Here is a 20,313-nt window from a genome sequence, read left to right on the forward strand (position 1 = left end):
TAGAAGAGAGTAGTAGTCTAGTGAAAGCACTGGCAGAGGCACTAGTATACGCACTGGTAGAGGCACTGTTAGTGGCATTGCTAGAGGTACTAGTAGAGGAAGAGAACGTGTATCAACAAGAAGACAAAAGAGGGCAAAGACTGTAGAATTCTGCATCTTCACTAATGCAAATGGAAATCAAACCTTTAATGTAAGTGTCTATATATTTTTATTCATTTCTCACTCTACTATATAAAGCTCATTTTAGTACATTTATATGCAGCCTGGTACTTCAAGTGAAAGAGTTATCACTCCAGGAGCTCATAAGGATGCATCTCCAACAAATATTGATATTGGTTATAAGCCTCGAGGATTGAAGTGGAATGGTGGAGATGCTGTCACAACTTCACAATTCCAGCGTATGAGTCAACCAAGGAAAAACCAATGTGCAGCATCTAGTGCACCTACGAATGCTTAATTTCAGCACCAACTTTATTTTTTTGGATGTGGAATCAGCAGCAAAAACTTTTATTGACTGCTTTGAATGTCTTTTTGTGTATTTTAAGTACATTAACTTATTTGTCTTGATGATTAGTTGTCGTAGATTGGTATATTTGTTTGGATCTCATTAGAGCAATGGTATGATTGGTTAGTTATGTTTGTGTTGTCGTTACACTAATTGAAAATGAAAGTTAGTGAGCATTTATAATCGCGCTTTACTTCATTTTATGTAGAAGTGAATTGTGTTTAAGAAAATAAAAGAGATACACATAAACTGTCTTCATTCCTTCAATTCCTTCAATCAAAATCAGTACAACAAAATACAAATGAAGGCAATAATAATAGAAAAGACAAAGGCATCAAAATTGCCCTCAGAGAGTATACTACAATCCAACATACATACTGTAACATACATACATTCTTCTCTAGTTCATATGTTTTGACTCAATTCAACAAACTCCATATCACCCTCTTAGCTTGAGCCGCCATTTCATCGTCATACCATCGAAAATATCCACATCCACCTTGTGACTACAAAAAAATTAAATAAAATTACAGAAAAAATAAATCTTTAATATATTGGACAAAAAATTAATTACTTTCAAAATTTTACAATAAAGGAACCTATGTCCAGTGTTGGATTGCGTCCATCATGTCTTCATTTCCACAACCACCCCACAGTGACACATTACATTTGCAGATGAAAAATAAGGAATTGATGAACAAGACATCTTCGACATTGACTTGATGAGCAGCACCGTGGAATGGAAAAAGAGAGAAAAAATAGTTGAAAGTACGTGAGTAGTTGTACGGAAGAAGAGAAAGAAAAGAGAAGGAAAAGAAAAGAGAAGAGAAATAAGAGAAAGAGGGAAAAATTAGGGTTAAAAAGAGGAAGAAGATCGTTGCAATGTCTAAATGAAATCCACATCAGCATTTCTTCATCCTCTCATGCGGTCTTAAAACGTGCACGCTTTCATAAATGTTTAAAAGGTACAAATTATGTATAGTTCAGAGGTTTAATAAGAAGGAAGAATAGTTGAGGTGCCTGAGAGAAAAATCCAACCAAGTTAAAGGGCCTATCTATGTGTTCTACCTTTAAAATAATTACAACCTATCATTTACTTTTAGAATCAATTGATATATCTTTCTTGTTTTCATATAATTGTTGTACTTCCTTGCTTCCAAGTATATTGAATTGGAATGCGATCAGTATTAACCTTATTCACAATTTTCTTAATGGAGAAACTTCTCATAGGTTGCCCCGGGGTTTTGGTCTAATGGTAAGAGCATAAGGACGTGTTGTGTGGGTTAGACACACATAAAGAATTTAAACTCTGCTCTAGATCACAAAAATCTAGTATTTAAATGGAGAAGGGTAAAGGGCGGCGGCAGGTTGGACGCACATCATGAGTTCAAACTTTGATCTAGTCACAAAATTTGGGTATTTAAGTGGAGAAGTAGGATTGAGGGGCAAGTACATTATCCATTTTTTACCCTTAAAAGAAACTAATTCTGAATCCGTAACTGAAAAGAAGAGCGTGATTGGGACGAGGAGGAAGAGGCATATGAAGTGGAAGGCTGATCCATCTTAACCTTTTTGATCATGTATTTTGCATTTAATAAATACGTAACTTACTTGAGAAAGTTTTCTATGCTTCTGCTAGTTTGTAAACTCTTATGCCAGAATAGCTATAACCTTTCCAGGTACACATGCAATTTCTGAAATTGTTTTTATAATATTCATTTTGATTTTTGTCGTTAGAAGATTGAGAAGACCTTTCCATAATATTGATAGAAGAAGATTGCAATTAATTTGATAATGATATAGTGATATTGCTTCTTCGATCCGAACCAAAGAATTTCAGATAGATATTCTAATCATTTTCAAGACCTTGTAGGCCTTGTTCCATGTCCTTGTCTTTTATCTTTTGTATAGTAAATTTAGTTACGCTTCGAGCTACTGTTATAAGCGAGCAGGTTTATTTTGGTCTTAAAATGAATTGAGTAAAGTTTTTAAATTTTTAGCTTAAAAATTGTGTTATATCATGAAAAAAATAGTACTCTATAATATTACTTTTTGATTTGAGTGACTTTTGATGAAATAGTAAAAAAATAATGAATTTTCTCAAAAAAAAAATTGTTCATTAACTTATTCCAACAGTTCATTAATCATTGATACAATAAACTTGTTGGGTTAGACAATTGAATCACATATAATCAGAGGTGGAACTAGAATTTTAATTTTATTAGTTTTAAATTTTTTAATGGTAATTTTAATTGATAATAATTGAGTTCTAACTTCAATATCTGTACATATTTAATAAATTTATTAAAATTAATACACTGTTTAAAAAAGTTATTGAATTCGACTGAATTCACATGTAAACTACTAGCTCCCTCCTACTAATAGCAACATATATACTCCGTGTGATCGCACATATAAAATTTAGAAAAAATAAAATGTACATTTAATTCCTACTTGATATTGAAGTAGAAAGACTATTTACGCTTAATTGGGCACGTGCCTGCTAGTCGTATGATTGAACAAGGAAATCCTCACTCAAAAAATTAATTATCAAAATGGATAGTGGGTCAACATCCCCAAGTAGAGTACTAAATTTGGAAAGACAGAGCATCTTATTGGAAAGAAGCAAAGAAAAAATAAAATCAAGAATCTCCATCTCATTAAATGCATGAATCCATAGTCTCATACCAATATTGCAGTGCCAACTACAATAATATACCGAGTGAAATTTCATATAATAGGATTTGAAGAAGGTAAAATATACGCATATTATATTATCTCGTGGAGATAAATAGTTTGTTTTCGAAAATCTCCAGCTCAAGTGTATTAACCCCAAATAAAAGAAGAACAAAACAGTGAAGAAAATATATTGATTAATAAAAAAAGCAATATAAAGTCTACAGGAGTGAAACAATAATAACACTACAATATTGCAGTGCCAAAACCTATATAATTAGAACTTTGCAAATTAAAGATTTGAAGAAGCTATTAGTACTAATTAACAATGCCTTACGGAGCTGTTACTTTTGCTCTCCAAATGCACAATTTTCCCTTTCGAAGAATCGTATATTTCTGATCTAAAATTCTTTGTATCCGATCTTCCTATGCTCTTTGTTCACTAAATTCAGAAAGGTTATCTTCAATTCCTTTCGCTTCTCAAGCTCAGTCTTTCCCATACCCTCAACGGATGAGATTTCATCATTTCAATTGCTTTGAGCGTTGCTCTGGCGTGCGAGGACACCTATTAGGAAATTTCTAGCTTCAAAAGTAATGACATTCAGAATGGCTGTAAATTGCCGTCATCCTCTCCACCCAAAACTAAATCCGTTATACTTCGGCAACGCAAGTCAGAGCATTCCAACTTATGCATAAGCAGGGGATGTTTTGTCTCACGGTTTGCACTGGTGTGTGGAGTAATTGAACAAAAACGTGAAGATGCACGATAATGTTGTAGTGAGGAATTCGTAGAGGATTGGGAGAAGGATCTACGGTGTTTTCTGTTGAGAAATTTCGATGGAGCTATGCTAACAATGAGAAGTTCGCCAAGGTTTCCGATGTACGAGACTGATTTCAGGTGGAGAAGGCCCGTTTCTGTACGGAGCCGACGGGCGAATAAATTCCGGCGATAACACCACCACCAAATCCACACTTCCTCCTCCTTCTCTTCCTGGAAACGCCGATATCTTCCTGTCAAATTTGTTAGCACGCCCGCTTCGACCAGCAACGGGCCTGCTCCACCTGAAATCGCTGTCGTACATTAGAAAACCCAACGAGCTCTCCATTATTAGTATAACTCCGTCAAAAAATTTCTAGTGGAAAACACCGTAGATCCTTCTCCCAATCTTCTATGAACTTTCTCACCACATCATTATCGTGCATCTTCACGTTTTTGTTCAAATGCTCTGACTTGCGTTGCCGAAGTATAAGGGATTTAGCTTCGGCTTAAGACGGTAACGGCAATTTACAGCCATTCTGATTGTCTGTCATTTTGAAAGATGGAACGTCCTTGCACGTGTCACCGCACGCCAGAGCAAAGCGCAAAGCGATTGGAATGATGAAATCTCAACCGTTGAGGGTATGGGAAAGACTGAGCTTGAGAAGCGAAAGGATTTGGAGTTAACTTTTCTGAATTTAGTGAATAGAGAGCATAAGAAGATCGGAAACAAAGAATTTTAGATTAGAAAGACCCAATTTTTGGAATGGGAAAATTGTGCATTTGGAAAGCAAAAGTAACAGCTGCAGAACGCATTGTACTGCTCAGTTGTAGTGTTATTACTTGAAATAAAGAGTTTTAGCTGAGGATGAAGTAAAAGTGAGGAAGAGGAGGGCTTCATATAGGAGATTCATGAACTTAGGTTCATGCATTTGTGGCCACAAAATATTGAGAATATTTTCATAGTTTGAACGTATTTATTACTCTGTCCTTAAAGAATATTTCACAATCAATATGAACTTATTTTTTCTAACATCATTTATGGAAGTGTCGCATTTCTATTTTTTGGCAAGTTAGTATGAGTTGACCATTCAAAGATATGACTAGCTGGCACATGCTGAACTAACAACAAAAGGTTCATATAATTCCATATATTATGTCCTGATTCTGCCATTGAAAGATGCCTGGTCTTTTTGGCTTCTCACTAGATATTTGTTAACCACCTTGAGGTTACATCAATTCGAATTCATATTGAAAAGTCATATATCAAAGGTTAAGTGTTCCTCTTTTGAATAGGGGTGGAGCCAAATTATGGCCGGCGGTTCATCCTTCGATGTAAAATATAATATTTATACATGACTGAAATTATTTTTTATATTTATATGTTAATGTTGAAACTTCTTTGTTTAATTTGTGTAAATTAATTCTTTTGATTTTGAATCGCTCTTAGTGAAAATTCTGATTCCGTCACTATTTTTGAAGACAACTTTATAATTCAATATCTTTAATTAACAAAGGAAGGTATTTATCTTCCACCACAATTTCTAAAAGTATGACACAATTTTATATTTAGGAATAGTTTAACTTTAAAATGTTTATTTTATCCTTAATAAGATGATTTATAGTCACACAAATATTTATGACTTATTTTAAATCATAAGTTTCTAAAAAAAAAGTTTTTTCTTTCTTAAACTCCGTATCCAATTAAACTACATCATATTAATAAGAAAAAATTACGCAGATAAGCAAACATATACTAGTTAATTAGCTAATATAGCAATAGTTTGAATTAATTATGACTCGTGGCAAACATCTAGCTGTAATTACAGTTTGAGTTTTGAATAATTCGGGCGATTATACAGTTGAGTTTTGTATAATTCACGCGATTTATACAAATGATGCGCGCGAATCGAATTGTATAGCAAAATATATAAACATTATAAATTGTATAGCGAATTATACAAACGTTGTGCATAAATTGTATATTAAAATATACAAATGTTATACAAAAACTGTGAATTGTATAATGAATTATACAAATATACAAATGTTGCGCGAATTATACAAACGCTGCTATAACTATAGCTACAAATTGTAATTAGCAAACTATAACTATGAAGCATAATTAAAATATTTTGAATTGGCTATATAAGAAAATTCCCTTTATTAATAAAGATGGAGGTAGTACATGTTACGAATTTTAAAAGTACAATTTTCATTTGAAAAAAGAAAAGAGGAACAATGAGACCTTTGAAGTAAATTGGAGAGTGAAATACGTATTTTTTCATTATCACGTGCCACATAATTTAATTTTATCCTTTATTATTTTTCTCTTCCTACTTTTACCTCACTTTTACTTTTTATTTCACTTTGGCCTTTCTCAATTCTTCATTAGAGAGATATCAATTGTCAATTATTTTATTTCTTTCTCAAGTTCTAGCATTGTATCAAGAGTAATAGAGTAATGAAAATAATATAAAGTTTTCTAATTGTCGATCAGGTTTGATTGTCTATATTTTTCTTATTTTGCACTTAAAATTTGTTATTATTATTGATTTTTTTAATAATATATATTGTCTTTTTAGTTATTGCTTGAATCTAAATATATTAATTGAAAAATGGATTTATCGAATTAAAAATGTTATTATTATTGCTGATAGAAAAGTGTTAACACTTCTCAAAACACGAATTCGCTCAACGTAAAGAAGTTTTTCAAAATTAAAATTAATAAATTTTTACCTAAAGTCAACAATGTCTTAAGATAGATTAAATAAATTAGCCATATTATTAATTGAAAAAACACTATTAGAAGAAATAAATTATAAAAAATTATTAATAATAAATTTACAATTCAAAATGTTAAGATAATCAATTTTAAATAAAATTATAGATAAATAATTATTTTTAAATAAATAACTTAAGATCTCTAATTAAAATTTTGAATGACATCATAAATATCATTGAATCGCGGTTGATGCATGTGAGAATATACAAGAAGACAATTGAGACTAATCTCTCATCCCCGTATCTACATGGTGTCTGTCATTCCTCCGTACGCTTAAAAAAGTTTGGCCCGGAATCTCTCTCATTCACCTAATTGGGCAGTAATTTATCAAAATATTAATGTCAAATCTTTTATTAATTTCTCATTTGTTTAAATATTTTTACAACGATTGACAGTTGTATATCTACGACACATTTGAGGATCCGGCTCACCTACTCATCAATAGTATCGGAGGCGAGCCGGATCACTCATTTGATATATGTAAATATTATTTGATTGTTTCATTATTCAGAAAATAACTTATTTTCCTATTTTTAATGTTATAAATAAAAGATGAAAAGATACAACATTCAATAGCCTGTAACATACTGCATGAATTCTGTGTCTGACTCAAGGCCTTCCATTGTTTCTGGTGACAAAATCACCTTCAAATCCACGCTTCCTCCTCCTTCTCTACCGGGAAACGCTGATATCTTCCCGTCAAATTTATTCGCCCGCCCGCTCCGAATAGCAACGGGCCTGCCCCACCCGAAATCATTCTCGTACATTGGAAATCTCGGCGAGCTTCCCATTGTTAGCATAGCTCCGTCGAAATTTCCCAACGGAAAACACCGTGGATCCTTTTCCCAATCCTCTACCAACTTCCTCACCATAAAATCATCGTGCGCTTTCACGTTTTTGTTCAATTGCTCCGCGCACCAGTGTAGATCGTGAGATAATACGTCCCCTGCTGATACATAAGTGGGAATGCTCTGAATTGCGTTGCCGAAGTATAACGGATTTAGAATCGGCTGGAGACGGTGACGGCAATTTACAGCCATTCTGAATGTCGTCATTTTCGAAGCTGGAAATTTCCTAGCACGTGTCACAGCACGCCAGAGCAATGCGCAAAGCGATTGAAATGATGAAATCTCAGCCATTGGAGTTATCGCCTCCGTTTCTGTTTTGATTTTCAGGGGATCGTTTCTCTGTTTTGCCATCAATTCAACAATGTTAATTTCTCCGTCGAAATTCAATTTCTGATTGTTCGTCTTCGTTTTGAGTCTTTGAATTGATTCCCTGCTGAAACTAAAAATCCTCTCCCTCAAAGGGGCATCGCCGGCGAAAGTAACTTTCGGTCCATCGACCGGGATTTTCAGCACAGAATTTAAAATCAAAACTGAATCACGGGTAAAATTGGGCTTGCCTTGTAATCCTTTTCACACCTCTACTCAACTCAGCAAATGTATTGAAAAAATTCCAAAACGACGTCCCGTCAATGATGGAATGATTGACGGCACATCCAATGAATACGCCGTCACCTAATTCCGTCACTTGAACAGCGAGTAGAGGGCTAAAGTGCCCTCTATAGCTAACCGTGTGGTCTAAAGGGAAAAACTCCTTAACATGGTGAGGAACATCAATAGAGCCTATGACATCGCGAATAAAAATGTGAGTAGCTGAAGCATGCACAAAATCAACACCATCATCATTGCAAGAAATGTAGACGTAGCCATCTGAGTCAATCTCACAGCGGCATAACTTACACCGATTCAGCAGTAATACTCTTGACTTGTCCCCTCCAGGATACAACATCCCAACAACGTTGTGTAAATCAAACAACTCCGGATTAATTGAAAAGTCCAAATCTCCACCAAAAGAACATCTTCCTTCAACATATAATTACTCTCTTTTGTATAGTGAATTAGTTGAAGACTTAAAATATATTTTTCTATGTCTCAATTCTCTCTCTTTCACTACACTAACCGCAATATAAACACAATTAATACTCATCATCTTTTTCCACTCTATGTTTTTCTCTCTTGTACCCAAAACAAAGTAAGACCACACTATTTATAGTTGGAGAATTTTTCCTTGCAATGAATAGGAAGATTATAGGAAGTAAATTGGGTAAATGAATGACCCAATGGTTACATAAGTTACAAGAAACTAATGGTCATATGAGTTGCAAAAAACTAATGACCATGAGAGTTACAAGAACTAATGGTCATATAAGTTACAAGAACCAATAGTCATCTTCTACCACAATTTATAATCACTAACATATGCACTTAATATTTTATTTTAATAACAAAATACATATACACCAACATTCCCCCACTCATTTTAATATTAAAATAAGAGATTTCACCAATTTATTTGAAGGGAGATTATTATGCATAATGAAGGTGTGCTATGATTGCTTAAGGGAAATAAAGTATCACTGCTTACACATAACAATCAAGGTGTTGACATAAGTTTTTTTAGCCAACACATTACGGTCTTGTGTTATCCCGATTTTCATGAGTGTTTTTGAGAACAAGCTCATTCTCATAGAAAATGACCTACTTTCACACTCATACAAGTGAAATCTGTCAAGAGTACTCCTGTAATTAGACACTCCACTCATTCGAGATACAAACTTTCATTAAGAATTGTTAAACTCAACCTCCACAGATTACAGGATAAATGCACTCACATCATAGGGATTGAATAAAATTATAATAGTGTATTTCACAACAAGTCATTATATGATTCGTTTTTCTTATTGAACATGGATATATGATCTCTAGTCCCCGGGTTGGGTTTCCTCATATATCACTTAGAATTTTATGAGCTTCAATTTCATCCCTCTCGATGTGCTTCAGACTCTTATCTTGCTAAGCCTTAGTTTTTGAATTTGCAAGACTATCACAAATTTTAACAGAATTAATATTGATATTATAGCGGTGATCAAGATGGTTTCACAATATTGTGTTTTCTCCCCATGAGTCTGAATTTATCCTTATAATAACGATTTCGTACTCTACCAATAATATTGGTGCTATCACAATTAATTAAAATTAGAGAAATTAATTTTCTCAAAATAAAGTGATTGATATAAATAAATCTCTAAATCAATTCAATTTTTCACTAGTTAAAGCTTAAATTTTTTACTTCAACCTCCACCGCAGATTTAGCAAATAATAATTTGCTTTTCTCATTTTTATCAAATAACACAAAATTTTCTCATCTGATTTTGCTTGTACCTGCTAAGTACTTTTACTGCAAACACAATATCAAGTCAAATTGCCTTTTTTTTTCTTTGTCATATCATTTTTACACAAATGAATATGAAGGAGTTGCAAGACTTACACAACCAACAAAATTGTATTTCACGATTTTTTCAACATAATGTGACTTGTCAAGAAAAGTTTCATCACATATTTTTATCATTTTTTTCACTCCATGAATGAAATTTATCTCACCCAAATATTTAATATCAAAATGGCTACTCAACATTTTTTTAATCATTTCTTTGATAACATGTTAGAGCCAAAAATCACAAAATCATATTCAATAATAACATGTGATTTTTTCAAGACTAATATATGCACTTTGTTATACTCTTTTTAGAGCATTTCTCAAATATGCAAAAATCCTAATTTCACAATAATTTTTTCTCATTTCATGAACCCCCATTATTTTTAGAATTTTGAATATCACTTTGTGTTATGTAACCACTAAGTCATGTTCTACCTCATTATGCCTTGTAACATATGTAATTTTCAAGGCATAATTCCTCCATTCGTTTATCTTTACATTTTCTCCGCTTGAATTGAGCAAGTAAAAATATACTCTATCCGTACATCTTTTAAAAATATACTTTATCCGTACATCTCTTCTCTTCCATCTCTTAAAGAGAACTACGTTGAAGCGGCATGATGTTGAAATCTCCTATTTTGATATCCGCACATTTTTTCAAACTGTAACAGAAATATGAATTTCCTTAAAATTATTAGTGTAATATACCACAAATATAATAAATTAGAGTTGAAAATAAAATGAATAAAAAATATATATAGGCTGAGGTGCGGATATCTCGCCCTCTTTAAGGAGATTCAAACCCAGTGCGGCATAATCTACAGCGATCCAGCAGTAATACTCTTGACTTGTCCCCTCCAGGATACAACATCTCAACAACGTTGTGTAACTCAAACAACTCCGGATTAATTGAAAAGTCCAAATCTCCACCAAAAGAACATCTTCCTTCAACATATAATTACTCTTTTTTGTATAGTGAATTAGTTGAAGACTTAAAATATATTTTTCTATGTCTCAATTCTCACTTTCACTACACTAACCTCAATATAACCACAATATAATACTCATCATCTTTTCCCACTCTATGTTTTTCTCTGTTGTACCCAAAACAAAGTAAGACCACACTATTTATAGTTGAGGATTTTTTCTTGCAATGAATAGGAAGATTATAGGTAGTAAATTGGGTAAATGAATGACCCAATGGTTACATAAGTTACAAGAAACTAATGGTCATATAAGTTACAAAAAACTAATGATAATGAGAGTTACAAGAACTAATGGTCATATAAGTTACAAGAACCAATAGTCATCTTCTACCACAATTTATAATCACTAACATATGCACTTAATATTTTATTTTAATAATAAAATACATATACACCAACAGTAACAAATAGAGTAAATAATGAAATGTGTCCAACTCTAATACAGAGTTGGTGTGACCTAAGTCGGAGGACAAACACAACTTAGGGAAATACTCTCGTAATGCAGTTGAATGTTGTCATCTGTTAAGTTGCACACCCCCATGTCCAAGCCTCCTCCTTCTGCATAATGACTCAGAAAAATCGTCTATAAAATAGATATGATTTGGCTTGATTTCTGAAAATTGCGATGCTTGGACTGAAATAGAAACATTAGTACCCAGGAAAATCAACCTGAAAAACTCAAAAATCTCTTGTCCCATATCTTATTTCTTCCCCATCCTCAAGCTTCGTCTCGCCTTCACATAGGGCGTACGTCAATGGAATCCTCATCCTATTACAATCATCTTTGATACACGATATTTGAACAATGATACTAGTGATTCTAGTATGTATAAGTTACCTAGACCATCTCAAGCACCACGACATGACTTCTTTTAATGGGTTCAGGGCCAACAACATTACAAACTACTACCTTGCCACGAAAAATTGACCTCATAAAAAACAGCCATTAAAATGTACCACATCAACAAACGGAGAGTGATCAAATTCAATCCAATGAATCCGAATCCATATCGAATCTCTGGGTCACCAAAAACTGTAGAATCTGATATGATAACCTATCCCATACACTCCATGCATCGTTTTTCAATGGCTTTAAGAATCCTCTTATTCAAAATCATACCGTTATAGAGACTGAAGAATTTGCGACAATGTCTATCATCTTCATCCTCAAATAACATATCAGCCATGGAATCCTAGGCACTACTGGTAAAATAGTTCTTGGGTGGGTACAAAGTGCCAAGATTTGCAAATAGTGCTGGAATTGAGGTAGTCTTCAATCAAATTCCGACCAATCAGGAACCTCTTGTGCCATTACAGAGAGAAGGAAATCTATGCCAATCCACTTCTATGGATAGTAAATATTTATTTTAAGAGGAACAATATTGTGTCTTATTTTTATAATCACATAAATATTTATTAGTCGAAGTAGTAATAGTTTTTAGCAATTGGACAAAGGTTAAACTCAATTAAATTAATCACAAATTAAGTACAAGCACAAAGAGCAAAAGCTACTAATATGTTAAAATAGTTCAATAGCCAGTAACAAACTGCATGAATTCCGGATCAGACTCCAACCCTTCCATTGTTTCCGGTGACAAAATCACCTCCAAATCCACGCTTCCTCCTCCTTCTCTCCCCGGAAATGCTGATATCTTCCCGTCAAATTTATTCGCCCTCCCGCTTCTAACAGCAACGGGTCTGCCCCACCCGAAATCATTCTCATACATTGGAAATCTCGGCGAACTCCCCATTGTTAGCATAGCTCCGTCGAAATTTCCCAGGGGAAAACACCGTGGATCCTTTTCCCAATCCTCTACGAACTTCCTCACCATAACATCATCGTGTGCTTTCACGTTTTTATTCAATTGCTCCGCGCACCAGTGTAGATCGTGAGATAATACGTCCCCTGCTGATACATAAGTGGGAATGCTCTGAATTGCGTTGCCGAAGTATAACGGATTTAGAATCGGCTGGAGACGGTGACGGTAATTTACAGCCATTCTGAATGTCGTCATTTTCGAAGCTGGAAATTTCCTAGCACGTGTCACAGCACGCCAGAGCAATGCGCAAAGCGATTGAAATGATGAAATCTCAGCCATTGGAGTTATCGCCTCCGTTTCTGTTTTGATTTTCAGGGGATCGTTGCTCTGTTTTGCCATCACTTCAACAATGTTAATTACTCCGTCGAAATTCAATTTCTGATTGTTCGTCTTCGCTTTGAGTCTTTGAATTGATTCCCTGCTGAAACTAAAAATACTCTCCTTCGAAGGGGCATCACTGGCGAAAGTAACTTTCGGTCCATCGGCCGAGATTTTCAGCACAGAATTTGAAATCAAAACTGAATCACGGGTAAAATCGGGCTGCCTTGTAATCCTTTTCACACCTCTACTCAACTCAGCAAATGTATTGAAAAAATTCCAAAACGACGTCCCGTCAGTGACGGAATGATTGACGGCACATCCAATGAATACGCCATCAGCTAATTCCGTCACTTGAACAGCGAGTAGAGGGCTAAAGTTCCCTCTATAGCTAACCGTGTGGTCTAAAGGGAAAAACTCCTTAACATGGTGAGGAACATCAATAGAGCCTATGACATCGCGAATGAAAATGTGAGTAGCTGAAGCATGCACAAAATCAACACCATCATCATTGCAAGAAATGTAGACGTAGCCATCTGAGTCAGTCACGAATCGCCCCGCGAGCGGAGGGAAGTGAGTGAGGGTATGAGAAAGACTGAGCTTAAGAAGGGAAATGAGTCTGGCGATTGGAAAAGGTGGACGAGTAAATAAACAACCTTTTTGAATGTAATGAACAGAGAGCATAGGAAGATCAGAAACGGAGAGTTTTAGATCAGTAAGAGATGATTTTTCGAATGGGAAAATAGTGCATTTGGAAACCAAAGCAACATGAGCTGCAGCAGCAGAAGCCATTGTTAGTTTAATTGCTTTCTACTTGTCAAGCTGAGGATGAAGTGTGAGTAAAAAGAGGCGATATATTTATAGGGAATTTGATTCATGCATTTGTGGTAGTGGCACTTGTCTTTTTCTCTTTGTTGGCAAGTTTGAAACAGGGGGTAAAGTTGACCCAGTATTCATTTTTTTTTTGGTTTATTTTTGGATTTTGGAGACTGCACTTTAAAAGTATTGACTTGCTGGCACGTGTCCAATTAAACCATAGATAGATTCAAAATTTAAAATTCAAGTGTTCTAATAGTATTTTTTAAAATTAATGTGTACAAGTAATAATGAAAATAGTTATTTTATAACTAGTAAAAACCATTGTCATAAAATTAATAGATCACGAGTTTACCTGTTAATAATGAATGAGTTCATAACTAAATATTTAGTAAATTCATGAAATTTGATTCATGAATTTGTGGAGGTAGCTGTTGTTGTCTTTTCTTTTTGTTTTGCTTTCAATTTGGCGACTGCTACGTCGACATAGATATCACTGGGTGGGCTACTATAAACGATAGAAAATATATCATAAAAAATGAGTATATAGGATAATATCTATCATTAATAAGGATGTATAGAGAATTAAAACAATAAATTAATATATTAGATAAATAAAAATAAACGAAGAGGAGAAAGAGTATAAATTTACATTCTAAAATTGGCAACTTGAACCTTAAAGTCAGACTATTTTGTACTACTCTCTCCGTCCATTTACTTGTACTTGGCCTCATAATAATACTCTCTTTTATCTAATTTAAACTTACATATTACTTTCTCCGTCCATTTGTATTTATTCATGTTAATTTGACATATTATTTAATAAATAAGTAATTTTATTATATCATCTCTATTAATTATAAGTCATTTCAATTTTAAAAATAAATAGTATTTAATAACAAGGATAAAATAGACATAAAATAATAAATTATCTCTTGATTTTTAAAATTAAATAACCATTGTTGGATATCCCAAAATAGTATAGTAGATAAAAAAAAGATGGACGGAGGGAGTAGCTTATTTAATTATCATCAAGAAAATAAGAAATATAACAAATAATTAATTACTATGCTATTTTTGTATAAGAAAATTATATTAATGCATGAGCGCCGTCTTTTAACGTTCTGTACGTGACCTGGCAAAACTCAGTTTGGAATCTCATCACATTAATCAAAAATACTTCTGCTAATAAATTTAATTCAATTAATTAATTAATTCCACTAATAATATAAAATACTTTTAATTATTGAACTTAGCTTGTGCTGTAAATGATCCCACTTAAGAGTTCAGTTTATTAATGCCCACAAATCATAATGATCCTCTAAACCGTCTTTTTTGATTGGTCGGTGTATTCAATTAATTTAATCCAATTAGGAACATAATTTTGGATATAAACCAAATACGTATTGTATTATTTAATAAATGGTTTTGACTGATCTGTAGTTCCACTTGTATATGCTGTCTTTTCATTAATTAATCAGTACTACAACTCTGTGGATTTCAGCAACAATTTTAAGAATTTATTTGGGTTACTGTTAGTTAAAGAGTGTCAACAACAACAATTCAGTGAAATTCCACAACGTGGATTTGGAGAGGGTAAAATATACGCAGACCTGACTCCTATCAAAGTAGGACGACTGGAACATAAAAGCATAAAAGAGGTTAGATAAGGCATATATGAGAAAACAAATAACAAAAACGACAGGGATAGTTAAAAAGTGTCAAAATATAAAAAACTTAAATGTCTATGAAATTAAGAAGTGTCAATATTATATATATAAAATATTTGTATTTAGCTGTACAGTTTAATTTTCCGACGAAGAGTATGTTGCTTGGCCACTGATTACTGTAACTAGTTGGGTCGAGTGGTAATTTTTCTTTTTTTTAATTTTTGGGTAATTTCATCTGATTTGTACGACTGGTAAGTTTTGTGATGATAGTACTATAAATAGCTAGATAATATGACAAAAAATAAAATTAGCTAATAAATAAAAATTAAGGAGTATTTTTGATCTTTTTTCCGGCCGTCAAGTTCGAGCTCCAACTCTTTATACCTACCCAATAACTAGCATGAAAAATAGTGTGTACAATAAAAAAGATATTTAATGACAATAAATTATTTTAGTAGTAATATTTATTTTTGTAAAAATATTTAGCGATAACTAAGTTAATTATGTCATTGCATTCATAGTTGCTTAAGTCTTTAGCGATATTTATATAAAATGTTAGTTATAAATATTTATATTTATTATTATCACTAAATATCTATAGTGATGGTGATCCATTGCCTTGATTTGAGTCTACATTAGACCACTACATCTATTTTTTATCCATTTGTAGCGGTTGGTTAAACTAGGCCGTTAGAATCTCTCCACAATTTTTGATATTGATTGAATTAGGAAGGATCGATATTACTGAGATAGATAGCGTTAACCATACTATTTTTCATAAAATTCTTTATTTATCATAATAAAATACTAATACATGGGGAGACAAATAAGACAAATGACTGATGTGTAGGGTGGCCGTCTTTCTACCCAATTTTTAATCAAAGACTGCATAATCAAACTATCGTCTACCACGTTTTAATTAGTTAATTATATTTAACTTTTAATGAAAACACTGTAATTAATTGACTTTTATCATTTTTGTAAATTAAAACAAAAACACCGTATTTGTACAACAAACTGTACTTAGTGAATGCATGCATTTGTGGAAGTGGCTGTTACCGTCGTTTCTTTTTCTTTTGATTTCTATTTGGCGGCTTACTAAAAACGATAGCAAATATATCATAAAAAATGAGTTTACAGTAAATATTAGAAAATATAAAATTAGCTATAAAATTTATCAATTATTTTTAATCAATTCGTGTTGTTTCTAGCTAATTGAATATTTTTATAATAATCCATTGCTATTCCTAGCTAAAAGAGATTAGCATGATTTTTTTATTGTTTAACTATAAAATTTTATCCATTGCTAATTTCTTATTTTCTTATAGTAATAGATATTTAGCGACAAATTTAGAACACATGCTAGATATGAGTTTTGAATACTTTTTTTTGAGATTTTAAAATTATTTTTAAAACATATTTTAGGTCATTTTACAATCATTAAGAAAATCTTTTTCTAGCTAAATTAAGTAGTTATGGCATATATATTGCTTAAGAAAAATATTTAAAGAAAAAAAATTAAAGGCTACTTAATTTTCACTATCTTTTGATTATTCCCAAATTATTCTCATAAGAAATGTAAAGTAATGGAAGGATAAATATGAAAAAAAAAAGTCTCAACAATTCTCTCTTAAATTTTGAAAAATGTACTTCTTTTGGACTATAAAAAAAAGTCTCAACAATTCATTTAATATTGATTTAAGAAAGTAATAAATAGAATTAGAAACAATTTATTAAATAAACTATCTTTACTTAATAAAAATATGATAATTATTTCCTCTTAAATGCATTCTTCTCTAAAGTAATAAAGTAAGTTTTTAGGCAGCAATAATTAAAATAAGACGAAGGAAATAATAATGTGTTAGCAGCAGGGGTGTGCATTCGATTTTTCGATTCAATTTTGTGCTATTCGAATTCGGTTTTTCGGTTTTCAACTTTGAAAAAATCTAATCCAATTCAAACAAAAAAATTGATTTGGTTTGATTTTTTTTCTTTTCGGTTTGATTTTTTTCGATTTGGCTATTCGATTATGCTAATAATTAATAGCGCAATCAACTTTATATTTGCATGCTTAAAAAAATTATTACATACAATGAGAAGTAATAATATTGAGTCTCTTAAATATACTTTCTAATATAAATTACGAATAAAATTTTAAAAAACAATACTTAGTGAAATAAAAATGAACAATGAATTGGACCTAAATATCCTAGTATGATAGATTACTAATACCCTAATAAAAATCATCTAACTAAAAAAAAGGGATGAACATGATTAATTATAACTTTAATTCTTAACCTAAATATTATATATGTAATTAGTAATATATATGGCATATAAAATATAAAATAGTTTAATTTTTTTTCGATTTTTTAGTTTTTATTTTGCTAAATTCGAAATCAAACTAAAATAAATAATTTTTTAATTCGAAATCAAACCAAAAATCTAAAAAGCCAATCCAAACTAAAATTCTATTTAATTTAAATTAATTTTTCATTTTAATCTGAATAACACCCACCTCTAGTTAGCGCCGTCTTTTGATGTTCTGTATAATGTGACCTGGCATTCTCCTTATGATTACAAAACTCAGTTTGGAATCTCCTCACCTAATTAATTAATTAATTCCACCATAATTATTACATAGTTTAATAATTAAACTTAGCTTGTGTCCTAAGATCCTACTTAAAGAGTTCAGTTTATTAATGCAGAATGATCTTCTGAACCGTCTTTTTTGATTGGTCGGTGTGTTCTATTACTTTAATATAATCCAAACAATATATGAACAATTGGATATAAATTAACAAAATACAGTATACAATAGAATTTACTAATAATATTATACATACTACTATGTATTATTTAATGGTTTGACTCTTTATATAGTTCCATTTGACAGAGGTGCATGCAGAATTTAAATAATTTTTTGAGTTTAAAATTTGAAAATTTGAGCATTGAATTCATTATAGCTTTAAGGTTATGAGTTTATGATTACTATTTGTTGCAATTTTTGTGTAAATTTATGTTCTACGTCGAAAGTACTAGATTCAATCTCATTCACATTCGCCTTTACATTTTGAAAATTTCACAAATAACTACTATAAGTATTTTAATTATGTTCCTTAGTTACAATTTGTCTAATTACGCTCTATAGGTATAGTTTCATTTTCTATGAGTATTTCCGTTTATATAATTTGCTGCCAATATACAAATTCTGTATTTATACATTTAGGAATTTTTAAGAACTTATACAAATCAAATGTATCAATATGATAATTATATACAAGTTAGGGTAAGCATATACAAATTCTAAATTTATACAATTAGGAAAATTCTGAATTTATATAATTAGTAACCGAATTACACTTATTCTGGATGTGGGCCTCATAATTATGATTGCAAGTTAGTGGTAAATGATAATTTAATTAAACTGTAATTATATTATCTAATTAACTAATATATATTTGTTTATTCGTGTAATTTTTCCTCTATTATATTATATGCTGTCTTCTCATTAATTAATACTAGTAACAAATTAAGGTGCCAAAGTTATTGGATCATGATGTTTTTCTAGCTTCCACGTGAATTACAGTTAACGAGTAATTGTGAAGAATTTTCAGGTAATCGAATAATACTACTAACTCGTACGTAAAATGGTTAATCTATTAATCTTTAATGTACATTTTATCAGCTGAAGTGTGTGCATTTCATCTTTGTGAATTTCACTTATAAATTATAATTATGTATGAGGATCCATTCGAAGGCCTATCGGAACAAACTTTCTATTTTTACAAAATAAAAATAAGAGTTATAATGAATACGTTATTTCTTTTAAACTCTATATGTGAGATTACAGTGAATAATTCATTGTTTTTGTACGTATGAGGACTCTTTTCACCTTCTCAACAAAAAAAAAAGGGTCAAAAGAAATGATTTAAAATTTAATATATCAGAGTTATATATTACAGTAATAATGCTATTTATTATTTGGCATTATTCTATTATTTCGTTTTGTGGGATTTCATAGTTTAGATGGTCATTGATTATGGCTAAATTAGAAATTTTGGAAGATTTCATAGTTTTAAAAGCATCTTATTATATATAAATTACCTTAATACACAATTTATTTTATCATATTCTCTAAAATTCCTTATCATTTGAAAAAATTATAAAAATCTCTATTCTCGGATACATCACTTTAGACGATGTATCGGTCAGATACATCACTTTACGCGATGTATTGGTCATATATACCACTTTATGTGATGTATCAGAACGTCGGATACATCACTTTAAATGATGTATCGATCAGGTACATCACTTTCACGATATATTAGTCGGATACATCACTTTACATGATGTATAATGACATTTTGAGATGTATCCGAATTCCACTAAATTTAAAAATTTTTTATAATTTAGAAGAAAATAGTAATAAGCTCTTAACAGGGAAATTCCGTCGAATTTTTAAATACATTATGGCTTCTATAAGGAGTATTTGAGATTATAAATCTAATGATAGCAATTGGTAGAATTGTGTTAATTCTCTAGTTTCACTTGAAAGCTAATTTTTTTTAATTTTCATTCTGTTTTACGATTTCAAAAGAGAGTGTGTTCACGTTCTTTGCAATATCAATATCTAAAAAGATCAAGAGTATCATAAATTTAGTACATAAATGATGTATAATATATAGGGAGACA

The 20,313-nt window shown here is 31.6% G+C and overlaps 1 protein-coding gene and 1 pseudogene across 1 annotated transcript; both read right to left on the reverse strand.

Moving 5' to 3' along the window:
• Positions 1–7,292: 7,292 nt before the first annotated feature.
• LOC129873463 (BAHD acyltransferase DCR-like) lies at positions 7,293–8,517 on the reverse strand (annotated as a pseudogene).
• Positions 8,518–12,408: 3,891 nt separating this feature from the next.
• On the reverse strand, positions 12,409–13,933 carry LOC129877813 (uncharacterized acetyltransferase At3g50280-like). Its single transcript, XM_055953352.1, has one exon. It carries the CDS (start codon positions 13,919–13,921, stop codon positions 12,521–12,523), a length of 1,401 nt encoding a protein of 466 aa, XP_055809327.1. The 5' UTR covers positions 13,922–13,933; the 3' UTR covers positions 12,409–12,520.
• Between the last annotated feature and the right edge of the window lie 6,380 nt (positions 13,934–20,313).

Source organism: Solanum dulcamara, chromosome 2 (genome assembly GCF_947179165.1).
Source record: "Solanum dulcamara chromosome 2, daSolDulc1.2, whole genome shotgun sequence".
Taxonomy (NCBI): domain Eukaryota; kingdom Viridiplantae; phylum Streptophyta; class Magnoliopsida; order Solanales; family Solanaceae; genus Solanum; species Solanum dulcamara.

What these genes read in the sequence shown, in the direction of transcription:
- LOC129877813 (XM_055953352.1), bottom strand. Translation starts at nt 13,921, where the DNA reads ATGGCTTCTGCTGCTGCAGCTCATGTTGCTTTGGTTTCCAAATGCACT.